General features: G+C 37.4%; 1 protein-coding gene across 3 annotated transcripts in view; it reads right to left on the bottom strand.

Moving 5' to 3' along the window:
* Nucleotides 1-7865: 7865 nt before the first annotated feature.
* Nucleotides 7866-23647, bottom strand: part of LOC134349274 (protein FAM114A2-like) — a 32213-nt gene continuing 16431 nt past the window's right edge. For all 3 annotated transcript variants that reach the window (XM_063053334.1, XM_063053333.1, XM_063053335.1), the window contains exons 7-16: nucleotides 19651-19760; nucleotides 18642-18776; nucleotides 16582-16746; nucleotides 16142-16265; nucleotides 15603-15688; nucleotides 14944-15090; nucleotides 14444-14583; nucleotides 13548-13620; nucleotides 13117-13170; nucleotides 7866-11376 (exon numbers count right to left, since the gene is read on the bottom strand). In XM_063053334.1, coding sequence (XP_062909404.1) covers nucleotides 11281-11376; nucleotides 13117-13170; nucleotides 13548-13620; nucleotides 14444-14583; nucleotides 14944-15090; nucleotides 15603-15688; nucleotides 16142-16265; nucleotides 16582-16746; nucleotides 18642-18776; nucleotides 19651-19760 — 1130 coding nt within the window. In that variant the 3' untranslated portion in view covers nucleotides 7866-11280. The remainder of the gene's footprint in view (nucleotides 11377-13116; nucleotides 13171-13547; nucleotides 13621-14443; nucleotides 14584-14943; nucleotides 15091-15602; nucleotides 15689-16141; nucleotides 16266-16581; nucleotides 16747-18641; nucleotides 18777-19650; nucleotides 19761-23647) is intronic.

The following is a 23647-nucleotide window of genomic DNA, read 5'->3' as shown; positions in this document are numbered from 1 at the left end:
TCACTGACTGGACATTCTTCGATATCCCAAGGACACGGCCTGGAAGACGAGGGCGCCTTTGGGGTTCCGAGGCTTTGCAGACCTGGGACAAACCAGTTCTATGCCAGTCCCAACTGAAGCATTGCGGGAGAAAACGGAACATCGGGTACAGCGGGTTAGCTGTTAGAGGCTCTGTACTCAGCAAATCACACGCTCTCTCCCTTTCGCTCGTTGGTGGGGGAGAGTTTCTTGCTGATTCTCAAGTAGCAGAACTCAGAAAAAAGTGACGCGACACACCTTAACAGCGTAAATCAGTGAGTTGTCTATCTTTGTCGGTCTACCCTCTTGCTGTGAAAGGGTGACGCCTTTCTGTCCCTTTGTGAGGGAGGGAGGGAGGGAGAGAGAGAGAGAGAGAGGTATGTTAAATTGTTGGATGAACAATTTTTGTTGTACTGCAGATCATGGTCTTTCTTGGGGGCTTTGCTATTGCTTGGTGGCTGGAGAATGCTGATGCTTTTTTTGCTGAAGTAAGTGGGGGAGGGTTGATGCTTTGCTGTTGTTTGTGCATGCGAGGGGGAGAGGGGGGCTTTGGGTTTCTAACATTTTTACTGTCATTCATTCATTCATTGGGACACTTCTGTTTTCGTGGATGTCTGCGAAGAGCAAGAATTTCAGGTTGTATATTGCATACATTCTCTGATACTATGTGGAACTATTGAACTGTTGATTTGATCTCAATAAAGTATTGCACGAAGAGCAGTGAATTCATTATCAGGGACCCTGTCCAGAAATTTGACTATTTCCAAACCATCATGTGCTTAGACTGATGTTTCTTTCTTCCTCATTTGATCCTCTTGTATCACTGTACATTACTAACCTCCACCTTCTCCCTGTCCAGTTTCCCAATAACCTCCACCAAGCCCACCAGTAATCACAAACCTCCAGGCTGCCTCCAACCTATACAACCCTTTCTCTACTCATTCTCATTTCTTTCACAACTCCCTCAACAACAACCACAGAATTAACAACTTCTCAGCCCACCTTGTCAACAACCCTAACTTCCATCAAACACAAATGTTCTTTCCAAATCCTCTAGAAAATATCTTACTCATCATATACTTTTCAGCTAAGGCATATTCAACTGCTGCTGGTAGGAGACTCATTTATCAGAACAAAGTCTTTAATCTGAAAGTTACCTCTGTTTCTTTTCCCGGTGATGTGGCCTATCTTGCTGGGTAACGCCAGCATTTTCAGATTTTATTTTAGACTTTCAGCATTTGCAGTTTTGTTTGCAGAAGAATAAAGGACGATGTGGGAGGAAGGTGTTGGAACGATCTTTCAGTAGGTTAAAAGGTAGGCACAACATTGAGGGCTGAAGGGCCTGTGCCATGCTGTATTGTTTGACATTCTATGTTTTTATTTTCATATTTCAGATGCTGTCCAAATAATTCTCAATATCTTGCTTGTTGATAAAGGTCAACATTGATTATGTACCACTAATCATCCTTGAAAAGATGGTGATGAGCTGCAAACCATAAACACAGTAGATTCTGAGTCCTGCCAAAGGGTTTTGGCCCGAAAGGTCAACTGTATTCCTTTCCATAGATGCTGCCCGGCCCGTGAGTTCCTCCAGCATTTTCTGTGTCTTGCTCGGATTTCCAGCATCTGTAAATTTTCTCATTTGAGATTCTGCAGATGCTGGAAATCCAGAGTAACACACACAAAATGCTGGAGAAACTCACCAGGCCAGATAGTATCCATGGAGAGGAATAAACAGGCAACATTTCATGCCGAGACCCTTCATCAAGACGTCTTGGCCTAACTACTCGACTGTTTACTCCTATCAATTGATTACTGAAATTATGATTTGGCTACACACCAGTAATGAACCTACACACCTACCATTGATGGGGATGTTTAAAAGAAATGCTTCTCTGTTCTGAAAGATAATTGTGTCTTCTTGGTGGTCCAGTTTCCTCCAACATTTCAAAAGACGCAAGTTGTGGACAAGCTATATTGGCACTAGAAGCATAGTGATTCTTGTGGGCTGCCATGCCCCTAGCACACCCTCAATGTGTTGGTCATTGAAGTAAAGGACACATTTCTCTGTCTGTTTTGATGTACATGTGAAAAATAAATCCTTATCATTCCTTTTCCTACCTATGTCATTGTTACTAATATCTTCTGGATGTTTACCATCCCCCTTAAGAATTCCCTGGACCCATTTCTGTGACCGGGGAGGCAACATATCATCTGGGAATCTCTTACATATCCACAGAATCATCTGTCTATTGTCTAACTATTGAATCCCCTGTCACCGCTGTTTCCCTTTGAAGCCACGGAGCCAGACTGAGTAACAAGAGAAGATCTGCAGATGCTGGAAATCAGAGTAGTACACACAAGATGTTGGAGAAATCAGCAGGACAGGCAGCATTTATGGAAGACAGTAAACAGTTGACGTTTTGGGCCAAGACCCTTCACTGAGCCAGACTCAGTGCTGGTCACTGCAGCTTCCCTGCCAACAGTATCTAAAGTGTTATTGAAGGGAACAGCCACAGGGGTACTCTGCACTATCTGTCTATTCCCTTTTCCTCTCTTGACAGTCACCCAGCTACATGCCTCCTTCAGTTTAGGTGTGACTACCTCTTATCTATCACTCATTCATTCTCCCAAATGAGCCTTAGATGCACCATGCGGCTGCAGCAATCGGGGAGACAGAATGTCTCCAAAACTCCCCATATCTTGCCTGTGGAGCACACAACTGACCTACTATCCATTCTCACTACTCTAGCTAGACAATAATAAAGAAAGAAAGAGAAACTTGACAGAATTCTCACCTTAGCCTCAGCCTCTCCTCGCCAGTCTATTGAGCCAAAGCTCAGGGGGTAACCATTTGTTAATGTTTAAAAACAAATGTTATTTTTGCCAGCCTTGGGAATGCTCCATCTTCAAGGTAACAGCAGGGTCCATGTGCTCACACCTTACATTGCGATTACCCTCCGCCATCATCTTGACCTGTGATTTCCCACATGACGAATAACTTGCATCCAATGGTATAAAAAGGGCATCTAACGGATAGCGTTCACTGATTGGCTTTACTCAATGCTGCTGCTCCAGCGAGGGCATCAATTGGCTATCACGCTTGAACTTATGTCATGTGATAGATCATCTTCTTCCACTAACATTGTGGATGTTCCGCTGTAAAATGTCAACTTTGGTGATGGTTTTGCTTACTGACTTCTTGCAGCCAATGTCAGGTGACTTTTAAATTTGTTTTCTTACACTTCCAAACTATTACACAGAAGCAAATTTATCTTGAAAGGGGAAAAGAGAACATTGGCTTAATCTGCATTTCTCAAAGAAATACCAATTTCAGTGGACTGTTGAGACTTTATTAGAAAGAAGATCTTCTGGGACTATTTGTACTAATCGTTGTAGATTACTGTTCTCCAGTTACAAAATCTTACAAGTTGAATACCACACCATCCAAACACACAGAAATCATGCATTTGAATGAACTCCGTAGTGGCACAATAAAAATATTTCAGTTGGATAACTCATTGACTTTGATGTTGACCTCAGTAATTTAACATGAGTTGATCAGAATCTAATCTTGTCTGCGAAATGGTCTTCGGAAATGAACCTAGTAAGACATTTGCACAATGATGAAAGTTTATTGTTATATATTTATACCGTACCATCCAGACTCCTGTGACCCTACAAATTTATTTACATTCGCAAATGCTGGTAGAAATTTTAACGAAGGAGCCTCACTTTGATGAACATACTAGATGTTTGTTTAATAGGTGGCGTATTGTCTTTCAACTTATGGGTTTGAAATTTTTGTTCCAGCTCAATTTGAGGCAAAGTATTCTCTTGATAATAGCCTTGATGATCTGATGTTCTAGTCTAGGAATTTTGAACAGAGGATTTTAGTTCAAAGCAAAAAAACTCCACATCTTTTGGCATTTTATTTGAGTCAAAGAAAAATAAAAAGAGCTACTTATATATATCCCTAACACAGATAACCAGTCTTGGCTGAAATAAATCAAGATTCTTTTCAACAGTAAAAATAGTGCAATAAAATTGTAACCAATTCTTCCTGTACATGTGGGATAATGAAGTTTTTTTAAACCTAACTTTGATTCAACTTGTGAATCAAATTACATTTGTAAACTTTATACTTGTTTTGTGAACAGAACATTAAATCTATGCCAATGTTTTGATTGTATTGCTGTTTACCATTTATTTATTGTAATTCATTGATTGCAATTCCGAATTTACTTGGTTTGATTTATTTTTACCTATTTGCAATTGATGTGCTTGGATTGGACACAGAACATGAGACAAGTGGCATAATTGGGCATGTAGACATAATGAGTAGATTAATTTAAAGTAGGATTAATTTACATATAGTTTAGAGGAGGATTTATATCACACAAATTTGCAATTAGAAGTCTGTAAGTGATAATAAATAATTTTTAAGACAAATAACATTGGTTTATTCAGATTCCACTTGTTCCTGTTTGAAATTATATTAAATGTGAAATGGTGCAGGCTTTCAGCTCGATTGGATAACTGTTTTGTCTAAATCACAAGGTTGTAGGTTCAATTCCTACTTCAGCATTGAACACAATATACAGGAAGGAAAAAGGCCACAACTGTGGCTGGTACTAAGGATCTGTTTCCACCTTCACCAATGCCACTACTTGGAATGAGGCAAATAAACTGAAATCTCATCTGCGGACAGTTTGAACGTAAAACATGACCCGGGGGAGTTTAGGAAATGTTTCGCATGACCTTGCTACAGTTTGTCCCGGAACAATATATCAAAAGTTTATTTGGTCATTCTGCATACTTAATCTCCAGAATTTTAAACTAAGTTTGGATTTTCACTCAACTCTGCTTCTCATTGGAATTGTTACCCAGTTTTTATGGAATATCTTAGGATCCCAGTTTACTAAAAATATCTGACAATTTGAATGTTGTTGACATTGCACTAAGGATCTTTTTGTACTTTAATAACCTTTTATTAATCAATGTTTTATGCACCAAAGCACCAACTCTATAGTTTGTGTCTAGAATATCCCATTCTATCAATATCACCTCCTCACTATCAGCACGTGTACCTCAAGGACTTGTGGATAGCTCCCTTCTTTACTCGCTATACTCAAGACTGTGTAGCTAAGCACAGCTCAAATACCATCTATAATTTTGCTGATGCCACCACTGTTGTTGGTAAAATCACAGATGGCAATGAGCAAGTGTGCAGGAGTGACATGGATTCGCTGGTTAATTGGTATTGCAACAACAACCTAACACTCAACATCAGCAGGTCTTGCAGATTTCAGGAAGGGCAAGTCAGGAGAAAACACACCAGTTTTCATTGAGAACTCAAATAATGGAAAGGATGAGCAGCTTTAACTTCCTGGCTGTCAACATCACAGGGGGCCTATATGATGCAATTAGAAAGGCATGGCAGTGACTATACTTCATTAGGAATTTGAGGAGTTTTGGCATGACACCAAAGACCATAGTAAATTTCTAGAGATGTACAGTGGAGAGCATTCTGACCGGTTAGATCATGCCTGTTATGGAGGCTCCAATGCACAGAATCACAAGGGGCAGCAGTCAACCATCAGTGAGTACATCTTCAAGAAGCAGTAGCTCGAGAAGGCAACATGATTAAAATCCTTCTCAATCCAGGGTATGTCTTCATCATGTAGGGTGGGGGGGGGGGGCAGAGAAGAGAGGTGGAACAGGAGCCTGAAAAGGAACACTGAACACGTTAACAACAGCCTCTTCCCCTGCTACTATCAGATTTCTGAACAGTCCAGGAACTCATAAACACTACCTCATTATTTTTTTTTGCACTATTTAGTTTTTAAAACTTATAGTAATTTTTATGCATTTGCTCTGTAGTGCAGCTGCAAAACAACAAATTTCACATCATATGTCAGGAATATATATCTGATCCTGAAGCAACCTTTTATTTCCATGTCACGGATAAGATCTCTAATGTTGGTAGTATCCAATACTAAAGATCTCGATAATGTGATTCTAGAAAGAGATTTGAACAATTGTGCATGTATTAGTTTGATCTCTGGAAGTCCCACTTTGCTACAATTCTGTTTTTTCCACCAGCCATATTTTGTATCTTTATTTATTCTGTTTATCTCTTATCATTATATGCAATGATTGCAGCCAAGTATATTATTGATTGTTAAACTTTTGTGGTTCTACATTAAACAAAATGCCCAAAAATGCCAAATTCCATTCGCAATAATGCAATATAATACTACTTATTCAGCCTTAACAAGATACTATTAACTATTGTAGACATATTTGAATTATTTTTGTTCTTGCCATGAGGAGAGATGAGTTGACTGGAACTGTTTTTTTAAAGAGTTAGAAGGATAAGCAGATACCATCAAAACTTTCAGCGTTCTTAAATGCCTCAACAAGCCAGAAAATACATTTTTCCTGGCTGCAGAATCCAGGACTAGGGACTCATTTTGAGAAAAAGTAGCAGTGCGTTTAACACTGAAATGTGAATTCTTTCCACCTAGAGAAATTCTCCACCCCAGATGGCTCTGGAATCGCATTCCAAACAGAAAACTTCAAGGGCTATGGAGATGTTGCTGGAAAATAGCATTGAAGTAAAAATGAGTCATGATCTTGATTAAAGTTCACACATTTAAAGATTGTATGACCTATTCTTTCTCTTACTATTTTTACCTATAAGTAATGTTTCTATTACTTTTTATTTGTTGTATTTCAATATATTAATACAAGTAGATTCTAGGTTCTTTTGTCTTTCACTGTCAAATTTTTCATTATCTGGAAAACATTTTAATTCATTTTATTTAGGTTAAACTGGATGACTCCACAAGTGCTAAAACTGAAGTTCATTTGGGTTAGTTTTGCTCAATTACTTAATCTATTATCATTATTCCCATACTTTGTTTCCTGCTACTCAACTATTTTTTGTATTTAACCAACAAAACCTTCAAGTATCCTGTATTTGATAGTTTCAGAAAGACAGCATGAAGAATACTCCAAATTAAGAAATGTATTGTTATAAGTAGGATGAATTACACAGGTAGGTTAGATGTGCACATCATGTCATCGTTTGTACCCACGTCAGTACATCGATGGAACACCTGGTATTTTTTTTTACTGAAAAAGACTGATTCCTTCTAACCTTTAATTATTGTGTATGAAAATTTTTTTTTGCAGTCAGAATTCCTTCTTCACATTGCCTTGCTGTAGGTATTTCAGGAACTATCTTACAGAAATAATTCTCAGCAATATTTAATACTTTACAATGCTTCACTTATTCTCCAATCCTTTTGTACTCTTTTCAATACTTTTTTGCATTCCCTGTTGAATTACTCTAAAGTAACTGAAAGTCATCCTGTGGTGAACTTTATAAATGTAACCATATTTATAAAATTATCAAAGCTACCTAGTTTATCATAGATCTATAGGCTTAAAAAAGTAACCAGTTACATAAAGTTTTCCATCTAAAATTTTATAAAATTTCAGTACCTATCTAAAATTATTTCCATCGATAATGGTCCTTGGAGAAACTTAAGTAAGCCACATACCCAAACTGCAAGGTTGGAAATTCTCTCACCGTGATGCTAAATAGGGAATACCAGCAACAATGAGAAAGGCAATTATTTCCAAATCAGGAAGGCACAAAGCCTGATGGGGATCCGCAACATGAATCATTTGGTTTGCGAGGTGCTAATAAAAGCTTAAATAATCACAAGGGAAAGAAACAAGCGAGGTATCATTAGGTAAAGGTAATATTTACTGTGTATGTTTTCAAAAGAGGGTTAAACCTTTGATAACTTTAGGCTTACATACAGTGTTTCAGGTTATTACCCATTTCCCCCAATATATTACATATGAATATGCAGATTAGGAATAGACCACTCATGCTCTAAAGCTTGCTCTTATTTAAGATCATGGCTGACCTGACTATAAACCAATTCTGCACTCTTATCCTCTGCTGTAAACTTTCATCTATTGCTTGAAAGAATCTCTTGTCACTGCCATAAAAATATTCAAAAGCTCCATTTCAACTGCCTTTTGAGGAAGAGTTCTAGATATTCATGACTCAGAAGACAAAACAAAATTCCTCTGTCCTAAATGAGCAAGCCATTATTTTTGAACAGAAACCTTGGCACTAATATTATCATTCTTTCCAATGGTTAATATAGTTGTAATTTCCCAAAATTCACATAAAGGAATTTAATTAGCAGTGATTTGAAAATATCCACAATGTTTCTAATTGATACTTAAAATTTGACATCAGTGACTTTCAAGTTATGAATAAAATCCAGAGATGAGAGGTTCTAAATATATCTCCATTTTAATGATCAAACAATGTAAATTACAAGTGATGAAAATAAATAACCATACATTTTAAAGTCATGTTTATATTATTTGTAATTAATATTCATCAACTTTATTTATTGGACTAAGTGTTTCCCCATGATTTGCCTATAGTTTGGCTGGCTGGCTGTGGCAAGCTACCCTACCGAATCAAACATCTCGTGCCCTGGGGCTTGGGATGTGGAAGAGGGGTTACTGGAGAAGTCATATGACAAACCACCTCTGCTTTGATGGGTGGATGTCTGGTCTCCTTTGGTGACACCAAAATGCTTGGATGCTTTTCTCATGGTGATGTTATTTGGCAATGGGGGGGGATCTCTGTGACCCACCCTATCCTGAATAATGTCACAGCTGAGAGTCCTCAGATGTTTTTGTCAGTCACCTGAGAGCAAGATTATTAAAATATTACTGTACTTTGCATTCTATATCCCCTACCAACTGCAGAACCAGAGGTCAACATTGTATTCCTTCCCTGACATTAGCTCGACGTAGCTTCCAAGTCAAAGACTGATCCAAGACCTTATTCCTTTGTGCTGTCAGAAGCATTTCAATGCTCACTAACCAAGTGCACTGAAAACCTTGGATCACTAAAGATTCCAACAGCATAGTATACAAAATGCTTTGCTGCTGAGCTACTCCGGTTCATTCGAGTTGCTGCAAACCGGTCAACTGAAAAAAGACACCACCCATTGGAAACTTGGGAGATATGACCCATTAAGAGTTTAATGGGTCCACATCTGATGCTCTATCAGTGACACTGTATTTACAGCATGCCAAGTAAAGGGTCCACCAGAGTAGGATAGTTGCAAACCTGAGCTACATTTCACACACCTTAACATTTATTTTAGGATGACTCTAAAGTTCAATAAAAAGACAGTGTCAAAGGAGGTGTCTCTTCACTGTGACAAACTCAGATCCTCTGTGGCAAATGTTAAAGTTCCGTGGCCCTAATTGAAGAAGTGGGATGTTCTGGACAGTATCTCTCCCTCAACCAATATCAAACACATTTGATACCTTTGCCATTTTTAAGATCTTGCCACATTTCAGTTGACAATCACAATGGCAACATCTGAAGAATTTAACTAGCTGAAGAACTGAGTCATCCTGAGTTTCAAACAGTTCAAAGTTCATGTCTCATAGACAACTTCTACATATGTGAACAAGGGAATTTATAATGAATATACAAAGATGCAAAAGCATAACATATTTAAAGTAGGTGCAGCGTGATTTTTGTGGCCTGAACCAATTAGCCTCTGGCATCTTACCATCTATCCATAGACCTATTTAGCTTTGACACTCAAATTCAACTGATCGATATCAGCATACAAATCGACAGCCAAATTCACTCCATTTGTAATTAATACACACTGATTTATTAAGTGAAACTCAAATAAATTCTCTATTTAGTGGCTTCTGAGTATACTTGGCATTTCATTACCAGCAGGTGGTTTACAAACTAGACAAGTGACTAGAACAGTCAGATCCTGACTAACTCTCAAATGATCAAAATAGTTATCAGAAACTTTAATATTTACAATTTGATTGTTTACAAAAGGTCCATTTTAAAGCTTTTAACCTAAAGTTTGATGTGTCAAAAATTTGGAAGCAACTATTTGTACTTTTAAAAGGCGGCATTTGTGAAAAGGCTCTCAAAAGTTATTACAAACAAAATGCAGCCCAATAAATTATAAACTTACAGGTTTAAAAAAATTTAATTATGAGAAATGCACATCAGCAATAAAAATCACTGACATTATAGGAATATACTAAATACTGGAGAACTGAAGTTACATGTGTATTGTTCTATTCTGATGGCTATTCAGTGTCCAAAACTGGAAATACAGTTAAATTGTACACTATTTCCTCCAGGTGATGTTAGACCTAATTAAGCATAACAAATAGTTTACTTCATGAAAAATGTAATTATGAACTCAAGTAAATGACAGGAAATGAGATCTCAAGCAGCCGGATACCAGGATGTTGCTGCTTGCCCATTAAGTGTTAAGTACACTTATGATAGTAAACAATGGTTGATAATAATGCACAAAATAAATCTCAAAACTCATTCCTATTTTCACTGGCATCATCCTTTGCAGGCAATGAATAATATTGCAAAGATACTAGCAATATATTATCCCTACAAATTATTAAATAAAAACCATTGGATTTATAAACCACCTCATCTTATCTCTCAGAATATTTCTTTAAATGGCAAAATGCATACTTCAAAGAATAAGCTATAGTGCTTTAAGTACAAAGTATATTACATTAGAGTGATATGTAGAAAAGCACAAATGAAAGTGCTGCATACTCAGTTATACTCCACAGCATAGTTTTCACATTAATCTGCTCGTTACCATTTGTGAATTTGTTTGAAAAGTTTTGGAGGCAATGATAAAAAAAAATATAGAAGTGCATAAAATGGTATTTGGTCAAATGACCAGCCACTGGTAAACAACATAATTTGTGGCACAGCATTTCCACTTAAATATTCTCTGAATTATTTTCTAATTTACATGTAGTATTAGCCAATATACATTTCACTCTGTAGAAAGATCAGTAATGAAAAATAACATTGCTATTATACTTCTATAATTTTTGTTCCTCAGCAATCATTCTGAAAGTAATTATGAGAAACAGGAAATTTTCTTTAATGCATAGAAAGAAACCATAATATTATATGCTGGAGATTATGACCCAATACTTTACATTCATACAGCAATGGATTTTTAGAGAAAAGCAATTCATCCAGAAATGATCTCCCTGCCCCCTCTCAAAAAACATTTTGAGTGTTACAAAATGCATCTTAAAACAATCCACATTGATAGATGATTTTTTTGTGATAAAATTCACAGGTTTAAAAAAATTTCATTGCGAAGTAAATTAAGCCAGTCACTACGTTGTGTTCAAGCAAGTCTGGATTTGAGAAATTTGAAGAATTGGAAGCAGGAGCTGAAATGCATCCTGAATGTAGGTTGCACTGTTGGAGGCCTGAAAGAGAAGTTCGAACCGTTTACAAAATGCTGAAAAGCAAGATTTTCCTTTGGCCAAAAGAACAATTATATTTACAATTGAGTTAGCACAGATGGATTCTGCAAACGTGCCTCCTTATTCATGCTGCAAGATCAATTTTACTAAATTCCATGATGCAGAGATCACAAATTTTAAATAAACATACTATAGTATCACCTTATTTTTCTCTTTTGTGGAAACCTCACTTGCAAAGGTTGAAGGGAAAATGAGAAACAAAATAAACTGGAAAGTCGTCATTATGTTGTACATCTGTGATCAGTATGACATATAGCCTGGTTAGGCCACTGACCCAAAATATTAACTATTTCTTTCTGTACAGATGATGTTTGACCTGGTGAGTTTTCCTAGCAATTCCTGTGTTTAAGGATCATAGTGAACATGCATCACATTGAATTCTGAGATGGTAAGCTTGTAGGACAATAAGAAATTAAACAGACTGCACCAATACTCTTTCCAGCTTAAAAGAATATGACTGAACCTCAATGAAACATACAAAATTCTTAAAGAGCTTGAATGACTCGATGTGGAGTTTCGGTGTTTTCCTACCAATGGCATCTTGAATTCAGTCACAGACTTAAAATAGGAGTAAATTATACAGGACAGAATCTATTAGAAATTTCTTCACCCAGAGGGTAATAAATCTTTGTAATTCTCTACCCAAGAGTACTGTAGATGAGCTAATGAGTACATTTTAGACATAATTTGAAAGTTTAAAAAAATATTAAAGGCTTAAAATATATGGGGTTATGTAGAAAAGTGGCACTGAAACAAAAAAAGTCAGGTATGATTTCACAAAATGGTAGAGCGACAAGAGGAGCTGAATGGCCTATGCTTCCTACTTATGTTGTGCTGATATACATGCTATCTCAGAAGCTTGTTGTAGAATTCAAATTTTCAAGTTGTTATATACTGTAATATGCAACGATCTATAATAAAAATTACCCAAATCATCCTTGATGTTTTGGAAAACTTTGCATTTATATCAGTTAAATACTCCTTTGGGTGGTTGTATCCTGTGATGGCTTTTTGAAGTGTAATCACTCAACACATGCAAAGTATGATTTCCAAAGCAATAATGACCACTAAATATATTTCTGTTATTATCCAAAAAGACACTGTAGTTCAATCTGCTACTAAAACCGATGAATGATTTTTAATTGTGAAAGTAAAATTCATAAATTAATAGTTTGGATTCCAACTAAATGTTAGTTACTAAGAATACCTTATTTACATAGCAACATGTATGTCATTTGGGCTTTGGTTTTGGCCAATGAGATTTTGCTTAAATATAGTTAATGTTACTTACAAGAAACAGAAATCTGATTTGGACACAGCAAAAATCTAAAATCATATATGAATAAATGATCAGTTACACTGATTTTTAGTGGTGTTAATGGGTGCAATTTTGGCCAGAACATCCCTTCTTGAAATAATTCCGAGGAATGTTTATTTCTAGATATATTAGCTGGGTGGCATCTTGATTTAACATCTGATTTGAGAAGGCACTTCCAACATAATGCAACATTCACAAGGATCATATGTTTGTTTATTTTTAATCTATGTATAATTTTCTGTTTTAAATCAGCAGATCTAAAGTTTAGTCAACTATGTGCATAAGTATTGGAATTTTGGTTTACATTAGTTTATTAACTAAATCGGTAAAAAGTTGTCTGAACTCACTAATTGAAAGAAATTTACCTCCAAAAATACTCCAGTAATTAACGGATTAAGAACATCTGCCTTCTCTTTAACCTGTAGAGAAATTAAATGAATATGTTTTATATTAAAATAGAATAAAAAATTGGAAGTCAATATATACATATTATTTTATAACTAAATCATGCTTAAGAAATTTAAACAAACAAATCTAGAATGAGAGTCCAACAAGTATTCTGTGCTTCATTGAAATGTGCACAAAAATTATCACTCTTACTACTTTCTTCCATCCACCAGAGGTTTTCACAAATAAATTCAGCTAATGCAACATCCCAAATAGCCAAGATGATTGAGGTCAAACAATGCAATGCAAAGCCAACTGAGACGTCATTAGGTGTGATTTCTATATTACATCACCATCCTCATCAACAGATTTTATAAAAACTCCTGCAAGAGAAAAAGTTGCTTCTTACCCCTATCGTTGTTAAACAAGTCGTAAACTGTTTAGAAAGGACAGCCACTTCCTTACACAAGACAACAGTCAATCTGTAAAGAAAAAATGAAATTAGGAAATAATGCTCGACAATTAAGTATTGCAACTCTACAGATCATTTCCTTCCATTCTTAACATTATATCTTATCATTCATTTGAAGGAGGTGAGAGAGTAGGAGTAACTCAGCATGTAATAATAAACATTTGAATGATACAGTATATTGCAAGTTTCTTTGCACTGACAAAGGTCTACCTTAATGGATAAACCCTATCCAGGTAGGCAAAGTATATGATGTGTTACCTTAAAAAAAAATCTGGTCATTGACAAATTAGATAACTGAGACTAAAAATCACAGTATTTTTAAGGTTCAGTGCATTTTACACATTTAAGTATCCTTTCTACAACAGAATCCTCAGAACCAGAAACGTGGCTTAGGCATATGGCATTGAAATTTATTTACTCTCCAAGGAACTCATGATCAATTATGTCATTCAAAATATTATTGACCATTTTATTGGCTTTATTTACCTGACACCCTGAAATGATTCACAAAATGAAACTAGGTCTTGGCACAAGTGATAAAAATTGGCATCCAGCCTAATATCATGCCCTTGGTAATAATTATTTGCCAGCATGCAAATGGATTGTCAATTTAGAAACAAATAATGTATCATCCAAGACCAAGTTCATCTGTTGGTATATGAAACTCCCAAGTTATACTGTTCTTGCACAAATACAATAGTGGCAAAACTAGGATTCATAGTATCAGTCTTCTTTTAAAGTACACATGATTCTACTTGCACTAGCTAACCATCATTAAGATCCTGAAGTGAGTCTCTTTTGTGCATTTTATGAAACGTTTAAAAATTTCATACTTAGATAGAGTTTTGGCACGGTCCAATATCCCCACATCCTGGTTCTGGCTGTGAAGAATTAGTTCTGCCACTTTATGGAACTGTTCAATGGACCTAGCAGTGAGTTCTGCCAAACTTCTGACAGCAAATGTATGGATATTCTGTGAAGTACAGAGACATAAATAAAATCAAAATTTGAGTTAGAACACCAAGTGTAATTTTCCTGTGCTCAATTAATATTTACAATCAAGAAAAAGCAAACCAAACTATTTTATTGGAAAACCACAAAACAGATTGAAATTTGATTGCAAAATTTATTTTCCCTTTTATCTAACACTTCAGGACGGGAAAAGACTAAACCAACACAAAAATACAAAAAGATTAGTGAATTTGATGTACATAAGTATTTGTGGTTTAAGAATGATGCATACTGAACCATACGTAAAAGAATTAGCATTTGTTATTTACGTAATAGGTTAAGCTTTCTCCTGAAATTATAAAAGTGGCCACTAATACATTACCTCAACTGAAATTTTGTGATCTTGGTGCAAACCAGATGTAGATTTCTCATTCTGTCCTTCTTTCTCTTCATCTTCTGATGCCATTTCTATTTGTACCAGTGAGAGAGAGTTTACTTCAATTAAACAATCATTTGCATTCTTTCTAGCCTGAAACAAACAGAAATTTTGAGTAATTCAGAACACAAGAGAACATAACTTCCCCAAAGATTTAACATGAAGCACATCAAGATGTTATGCCAACATTAATAAAATATGTTGTGCCAACATTAATAAAATAAAAATGTCATGTTGCCAAACACGGAAAGGATTCTGTGCTACTTAATTCAGCATGATAAAAATAATTGGTGATTCTTTTTAAAATCAAGTAACTTAAATACAGAAACATGCCACCTGATTCATTATGAACTTAAAGAATATTTGTTCTCAAAAACATAGAATAATATTATTCTGTAAATGCCAGGCAAAATGTGCAAAATTTGGCTTACAAATGGTTGCTTATTAGCTTCAGTTTGTTATCCGATTAAAACCATATCAATAACTGAAACACTCTACACCCACTTACAATAATTGAATTGTTTCCCCCCCATAAAAGAACTGAAGCTGCAGGAAACTACACCAATAAAATTACTTTGGTGACAGAGAAATCAATATACACTTACTTTGCCCAGTTTGTCAGATGTCACAGCTACATGCAGCTCTGATAACAAATCAGATATTTCTTTTACAAATCCAGACCCATCATCTCCTGCAAAACCAAAATAACCTTCAGCTATGGAAGACATTTATTCTCAGGGTGAAACTGACAAAGCAGTATTTATCACTTATTCTTATTTGCTCTGAGGCATTCAGTCAATAGACAAAATAGCTCCAAAAGACTGACGGACATAATATTCCTGTTTAAAGAGGCACAATACAGAGAGGCAATATAACTGAAAACCTGTTCATATGACAATTGTACAGACAGAGTCCAAGTATTCACAAGTTATCTCAAAGGAGTTTTAGCAAGTTGATAAGGTAATTAAAAAAGGACATGGGACAATTTTATAAACAGGGTACTGAATATAAAAGGTAGTAAGGTTTTTTCTTTAAAGTTATGGATAACACAAATCATTTCAAACTAATAAAGATTATGAACAGGCTGAGGAAAATAGTCAGTACCAATGAAAATCTGACAGCACTAAAGGGCTGTACGTTGTACCTTCATTCCCTTCTTCCTCCTCCTCATCAAATTCAACCAATGCAAAAGCTTCTTTAGTAGTCTCCAATTCCTCCTTCAATTTTTCAACAGCTTCTCCAGACAGGGAATTAACCACTGATCTAACCTATGGAAAGTAATGAACATTTCTTGAGTGAATATGATCAGCAGTGGGTATGCTAAAACAATATTTTACACCTTAATGAAATCTACAGGTACACAGAGCACATTAAAATATATGCGCAACAAATGTACATTCTCAATATTAGCAAAATTAACAAATTTAAACTTAATCACAAAATATACTAATATAGCATTTCTGGGTCCTCCGAGAAAGTAATATTTTGTACGGGGGGGGGCCTGGGTTCAATGTCAAAAGCAAAACTGGAAATAATACTGAAGAAACATACAAAAATGTAATTATTTTCTTTTTCCTGATTTACCTTTACTTCACTTTCATTGGACAAAATTTCCAAAGCTTCCAGATGGGATAGACCTTGAAATTCATCGAACAAAATTCCATAATTAGCTTTCTTTTGTACATCTACAGAAAGTTCATCGGCTGTTTGCCGTTGTTGCTGTTCTCTTTCTTTTGCTTCCCTCAGAACCTACAGAGAAAATTCAAGCAGAACAATCTCAAGACAGTATTCTGTATAGGAAAGTGGAATGAATATGAAATTTATTGCTTACGCAGTTGATTAATCTTCAAGGGAATGGTTGTCTGAAATTTATAATACTAATAAATATTTCCATTTTTGCATGCAACCTCAACATGCCCCTAGATTTTATTCTGGCTTCTTTTCCCTTCCATGCCAGTCCTGAAAAAGGGTCTCGGCCCAAAACAGTGACTGCTTACTCATTTCCCTAGATGCTGCCTGACCTGCTGAGTTCCTCCAGCATTTGCATGTGCTTCCAGCATCAGACCACCTCCTGTTTACAATTATTTCAGTTGAATGTTATAATATGAATGACTAAAAAAAATGCTCAAGAAATTCTAAAATAGTATTCCCAAGTACAAAATACTATCTTATTACTTTCTTCAGTGTCATTTACCAACTCTTTTTTGCTGTAGCCACCTTTCAACAATTATTCCCACACTGAATGTCATCAAATGTACGAGCACAAGAAACCTCTCTGGCTATTGTCATATAGCATGTCATTTTCCATTCCCTTCCCCCTGCTGCTTAATTATCCTTGCCATTACAAACATCCAAAGACTGTGCTTCTTAAACTAGCAAACTTTGTTACACCTCTGGGTTATCCATCCTTCCCACTGCCATTGTACTTCTGACTTTCCCTTCACATGATTCTGATACCTAGAGATATCCGAATACATCATCCCAATTTTCAATACTCAACTCATCTTACTTGAAAATTATACAGCTAAAAATGTGGATCAGTCCATATATTAAAAAGCATAAATATATGCATACTAAATTTTGATTTCTATGGAAACAGTCCCAATAAAAAACAATGAAAAATTTTCACTTAGAAAAATAACATAAATCAAAGACCCAATGCTGAAAAGAATAAAACAAATCTTCCACACTATGCCACTACTAGAGAAGACTTATCTAATGCAAACAAAAAGCCTTTGGAGGTGTTCTCAGGCAAGTTCTGTCTGCTCTGGAAATCAATGCACATTTCCTTAGGAACAGTCATACACCTGCACAAACATTTGCAATTAAGATTAAGTAAGATCGTAAATATTAGAATTGGTCTATTATTGTGGGTTCAGTGAAAAACTTGTCTTGCATACTGTTCACACAGATGAAATTATTACAAAGTGCATTGAGGTACTATGAGGTAAAACAATAATAGAATGCAGAATAAAGTGGAACAGTTACAGAGCAAGTACAGTGCAGGTAGATAATAAAGCTTCCAGATCATAATGAGGTAGGCTGTGAGGTCAGGAGTCAGGAGACCATTCAATAGTCTTATAACAGCAGGATAGAAATGCTCCTTGAACCTGATGGACTGTGCTTTCAGGCTTTTGTACATTCTGCATGATGGAAGAAGGAAGGTGGATGAATGTCCAGGGCAGGCAATATCTTTGATTATATTGGATACTTTCCCAAGGCAATGAGAAATATGGACAGCTGTGTCCACGACATGCTGCAGTTTCTTGTGGTTGTTGGCAGAGAAACTGCCACACTATGTCATGATACATCCAGATAGGTGCTTCAATAAAAATTGGCAAGGGTTGATGGTAACAAGCCAGATTTCTTTTACCTCCTGAGGAGACTGAGGTGTTGATGAGCTTTCTTGGCTGTAGCGTCTACGTGGTTGGACCAGGTCAGGCTATTGGACTTCAAACTCTCAACCTCAGTACCATTGATGAAGACAGAGCATGCCTAACATCTCCTTCCTTAACGTTATATGATAAAATATGGAAAGTGCCATGGCTGCATCAGTCACATCACAATGAATCTTTCCCATGACATGTTCAGATACTTATAAAACTAAAAAAAAAATTTAAATTTAATCAAAGTTGAATGTGCACCTGAGACAATGTGGTTGTTCTGTGCATCAGGCCTCGTGTTTTCTTGAATCCAGGATCTCCTTCTGCAATAACATCCATGGTTTTCTTACCAATGAACTCAAGGGCATCCAAACCACCACTTAGTACAGTTCTCCCCTGGAAATGAAGTTATCAATATTAATACTGCATAGCATAAATATGTAAAAAAAACCTCATCGTTAAATGCTTTCAATGAATAGTCAGAGTACATATGAATATTAAAGGCTTTTAAAGCTTTGTGTCTACAGCACAAGAGAACATGAAACCAACTGCCCTCTCAGATACTTCAACTTTTAAGTAAATTTTTGTCAAAAATGTAAATATTCCCTTCATACTTATTTCAGTACAATGTTCCATAATGTATGACGGCTTAAATTCTAAAATAACACCATACATTTTTTTTCTGGGTTGTTCATTGGCTATATTTAAGAGGGAGTTAGATATGGCCCTTGTGGCTACGGGGGTCAGGGGGTATGGAGGGAAGGCTAGGGCAGGGTTCTGAGTTGGATGATCAGCCATGATCATAATAAATGGCGGTGCAGGCTTGAAGGGCCGAATGGCCTACTCCTGCACCTATTTTCTATGTTTCTATGTAATACAGGCCTTATCTGGAACCACAATGAATATTACAATAATAACTGGGAGGGCCAAGAGAAATCCTGCAGCATCTGCAGCTTTTGATTAACAATGCATCTTTAAAAGTATTGAGTAAATTTTATTGCTATCCATATTAATCAAATAATTAATCATAGAAATAGTTCCAATATTTTAGATAGTTATGGAATTATTTCATGACAATGTGAAATTTAAACCACATTATAGAAAAAAAATCAATTTGAAAGGAACCAATTTCATTAAAAGCAGACGAAAAGAATTAGGAATTTGGGGAGCTGCAATAAGAAAAAGAGTTACAATTCAGTTTTCTAAAACAAAGTTATTACTAGAGATAATTAGACATTTAAATGTTATTAACATTAATTAAACCACTCACTGTGTTCTGAACTGCAGTGGTAATGGTAGAAAACATCCCAAATGCCCCACTGGTTGGAGAGGAAGTTTCATCTTTAGTTCTGGGGCCTTTTTCAGAATCCTCTAATCCTGCTGTTTTACAAAAAAAAAGGTATTCTGCACTTAAATTATTGCTAAATATAATTAGACACACATTATGTATTAATAATACAAAGAAACATGCATCCTTAATTACTTGGATTTATGTAGTCCTCTATTTATTACCTCTTCAAAATGGTGGTCCAACAGGGTAGGACACTGGTGCAGCTAGTGAAGTAGTTGCTTCACAGTAATAGTGACCCAGGCTCAATCCTGAACTATGGAGTTGTCCGCATGGAGTTTGCATGCTCTCCATGTGATCGATCATCCGCATAGAGTTTGCACGCTCTCCATGTGATTGCATGGAGTTTGCATGCTCTCCATGTGATCGTCCGCATGGAGTTTGCATGCTCTCCATGTGATCGATCGTCCGCATGGAGTTTGCATGCTCTCTATGTGATCATCTGCATGGAGTTTGCATGCTCTCCATGTGATCATCTGCATGGAGTTTGCATGCTCTCCATGTGATCGATCGTCCGCATAGAGTTTGCACGCTCTCCATGTGATTGCATGGAGTTTGCATGCTCTCCATGTGATCGATCGTCCGCATGGAGTTTGCATGCTCTCTATGTGATCATCTGCATGGAGTTTGCATGCTCTCCATGTGATCGTCCGCATGGAGTTTGCATGCTCTCCATGTGATCGATCGTCCGCATGGAGTTTGCATGCTCTCCATGTGATCGATCGTCCGCATGGAGTTTGCATGCTCTCCATGTGATCATCTGCATGGAGTTTGCATGCTCTCCATGTGATCAATCGTCCGCATAGAGTTTGCACACTCTCCATGTGATTGCATGGAGTTTGCATGCTCTCCATGTGATTGCATGGAGTTTGCATGCTCTCCATGTGATCGATCGTCCGCATGGAGTTTGCATGCTCTCCATGTGATCGATCGTCCGCAGGGAGTTTGCACGCTCTCCAATGTGATCGATCGTCCGCAGGGAGTTTGCATGCTCTCCATGTGATTGTCCGCATGGAGTTTGCACGCTCTCCATGTGATTGCATGGAGTTTGCATGCTCTCCATGTGATTGCATGGAGTTTGCATGCTCTCCATGTGATCGATCGTCCGCATGGAGTTTGCATGCTCTCCATGTGATCGATCGTCCGCAGGGAGTTTGCACGCTCTCCAATGTGATCGATCGTCCGCAGGGAGTTTGCATGCTCTCCATGTGATCGATCGTCCGCAGGGAGTTTGCACGCTCTCCAATGTGATCGATCGTCCGCAGGGAGTTTGCATGCTCTCCATGTGATTGTCCGCATGGAGTTTGCACGCTCTCCATGTGATTGCATGGAGTTTGCATGCTCTCCATGTGATTGCATGGAGTTTGCATGCTCTCCATGTGATCGATCGTCCGCATGGAGTTTGCATGCTCTCCATGTGATCGATCGTCCGCAGGGAGTTTGCACGCTCTCCAATGTGATCGATCGTCCGCAGGGAGTTTGCATGCTCTCCATGTGATCGATCGTCCGCAGGGAGTTTGCACGCTCTCCAATGTGATCGATCGTCCGCAGGGAGTTTGCATGCTCTCCATGTGATTGTCCGCATGGAGTTTGCATGCTCTTCCTGTGATCTTCTGCAGGGTGTTTGCGTGCTCTCCATGTGATCTTCTGCAGGGAGTTTGCACGGTCTCCATGTGATCGCCCGCATGGAGTTTGCATGCTCTCCATGTGATTGTCCGCAGGGAGTGTGCATGCTCTCCATGTGATCGCCCGCATGGAGTTTGCATGCTCTCCATGTGATCGTCTGCATGGAGTTTGCATGCTCTCCATATGATCGATTGTCCGCAGGGAGTTTGCATGCTCTCCATGTGATCGCCCGCATGGAGTTTGCATGCTCTCCATGTGATCGATTGTCCGCAGGGAGTTTGCATGCTCTCCATGTGATCAATCGCCCGCAGGGAGTTTGCATGCTCTCCATGTGATCAATCGCCCGCATGGAGTTTGCATGCTCTCCATGTGATCGCCCGCATGGAGTTTGCATGCTCTCCATGTGATCTCCATTCCCTATAATGCACAAATCAGTAGGTTAATTGGCCCTGTAAATTGTCCCGAATGTGCAGGTGAATGACAGAATTTGGGGAAGTCAATGGGAATGTGCGAAGAATAAAATGGGATTAGTTAAATGTGTGCTTCATCACTAGCATGGCACAAAAGTGCTCCTTTCTGTACTGTGTGACTATGACTAACTTTGCAAATGCAAGGTGGTGATGTATTATATCAACAATTTCCAGCACACCCTGGTAAAAGATCCTGTTCTGCCAGCAGCGAAACTACTCCTTGGCTATGTCCACTAGCTAGGTGGAAGCCAAAGTCTCAACATGTAGTTTTTGGAGCTTTCTATGACTGCAAAAGCATTAACCTGGTCTCTCCAGATTAAGTGGATATGCCCTAGGCTGTTTTGGTTGTCAGTAAGAACGCATACTTTTGTTTGAGACTTTGTATGATCTTTTCGCTGCAGTAATTTAGCCTTTCTCTACAAAGCTTCAGCAGATGAAAGTAGTATGAGCTCCACACATCCCAGCCAGCGGAAGTAGGCAGATTCTCTCACAGATTTTGTTTTTGTTCCATTTGTCTCATGTAATTCCAAGGATTTTATTGAGATATTAAAAGTAGGTGCTGTTCTATTTTTGTTCCTGCCTGGAACATATGACTTAGATTTAAAACCACTGTCATAAGAGTACCAAGAACTAAAAACTGCTTTGTGTTTATGGTTAGCTGACTATTGTTCAATTCACACAAGTTAAGATTTCCAAAGATAAAAAGGAGACTTTGCTGATTTTCACATCAAGTTATTAAGGCCAAGAGAGCTATAAAGTATCTCACTGATGGAGCAAAAACAATTCACTATATATATATCTTTACTATTCACGTATATTTTGGATGCCCCCAATTTTTTCATTAGCGTGTCAAAGTTAGTATATGTAATACAATACACGTATCAGATAACTTGCTTATGATCTGCAATTCATTACACTGGACATATACAGTGTCATCTGTGTATAGCAGATGCTGATTTAATAATTTTTATTATGAATTCATCTCACTTTGAAAAACATTGTTGTGAATTGTAAAGAAGAAGCATCAGGCACTGGGGACTAAGACTGAGCTTAACTTTATGCCCAACATCAATGAATTCAATGATTCACTCCTAAACTGAATGGCTGTCATTTTCCCTCAGGGAAATTGATTAGGGAAAGCAACTACTACAAACAAACAACTTCAACAAAATGCTCAAGATGCCATCCCTGCTAATGCTTTGAATGCCCTTTATTTGTCCGGACATGCTATATGGCACGAGTATGCAATTCTTCATTTCTTTTTTGCAAAAGGAAACTTAGATGATGTTGGGTCATTTTGCATGGCCATTTCCCAAATCATATAAGGAACAGCTGATTAGGCAAGATATCCACAGCTGATGGAATCAGACAAAAAAAGATACCAGAGGAGGAAGGACATTAGCCGGGAGGATGTGGAATCAATATGGGTAGAGCTGCATAACACTAAGGGCAGAAAACGCTGGTGGGAGTTGTGTACAGGCCACCTAACAGTAGTAGTGAGGTTGGGGATGGTATTAAACAGGAAATTAGAAATGTGTGCAATAAAGGAACAGCAGTTATAATGGGTGACTTCAATGTACATATAGATTGGGTGAACCAAATTGGTAAGGGTGCTGAGGAAGAGGATTTCTTGGAATGTATGTGGGATGGTTTTTTGAACCAACATGTCGAGGAACCAACTAGAGAGCAGGCTATTCTGGACTGGGTATTGAGCAATGAGGAAGGGTTAGTTAGCAATCTTGTCGTGAGAGGCTCCTTGGGTAAGAGTGACCATAATATGGTGGAATTCTTCACTAAGATGGAGAGTGACATAGTTAATTCAG

This window comes from Mobula hypostoma, chromosome 7, assembly GCF_963921235.1.
Source record: "Mobula hypostoma chromosome 7, sMobHyp1.1, whole genome shotgun sequence".
NCBI classification, from domain to species: Eukaryota; Metazoa; Chordata; class Chondrichthyes; order Myliobatiformes; family Myliobatidae; genus Mobula; species Mobula hypostoma.
This window is presented reverse-complemented; position numbering and strand designations above follow the sequence as displayed.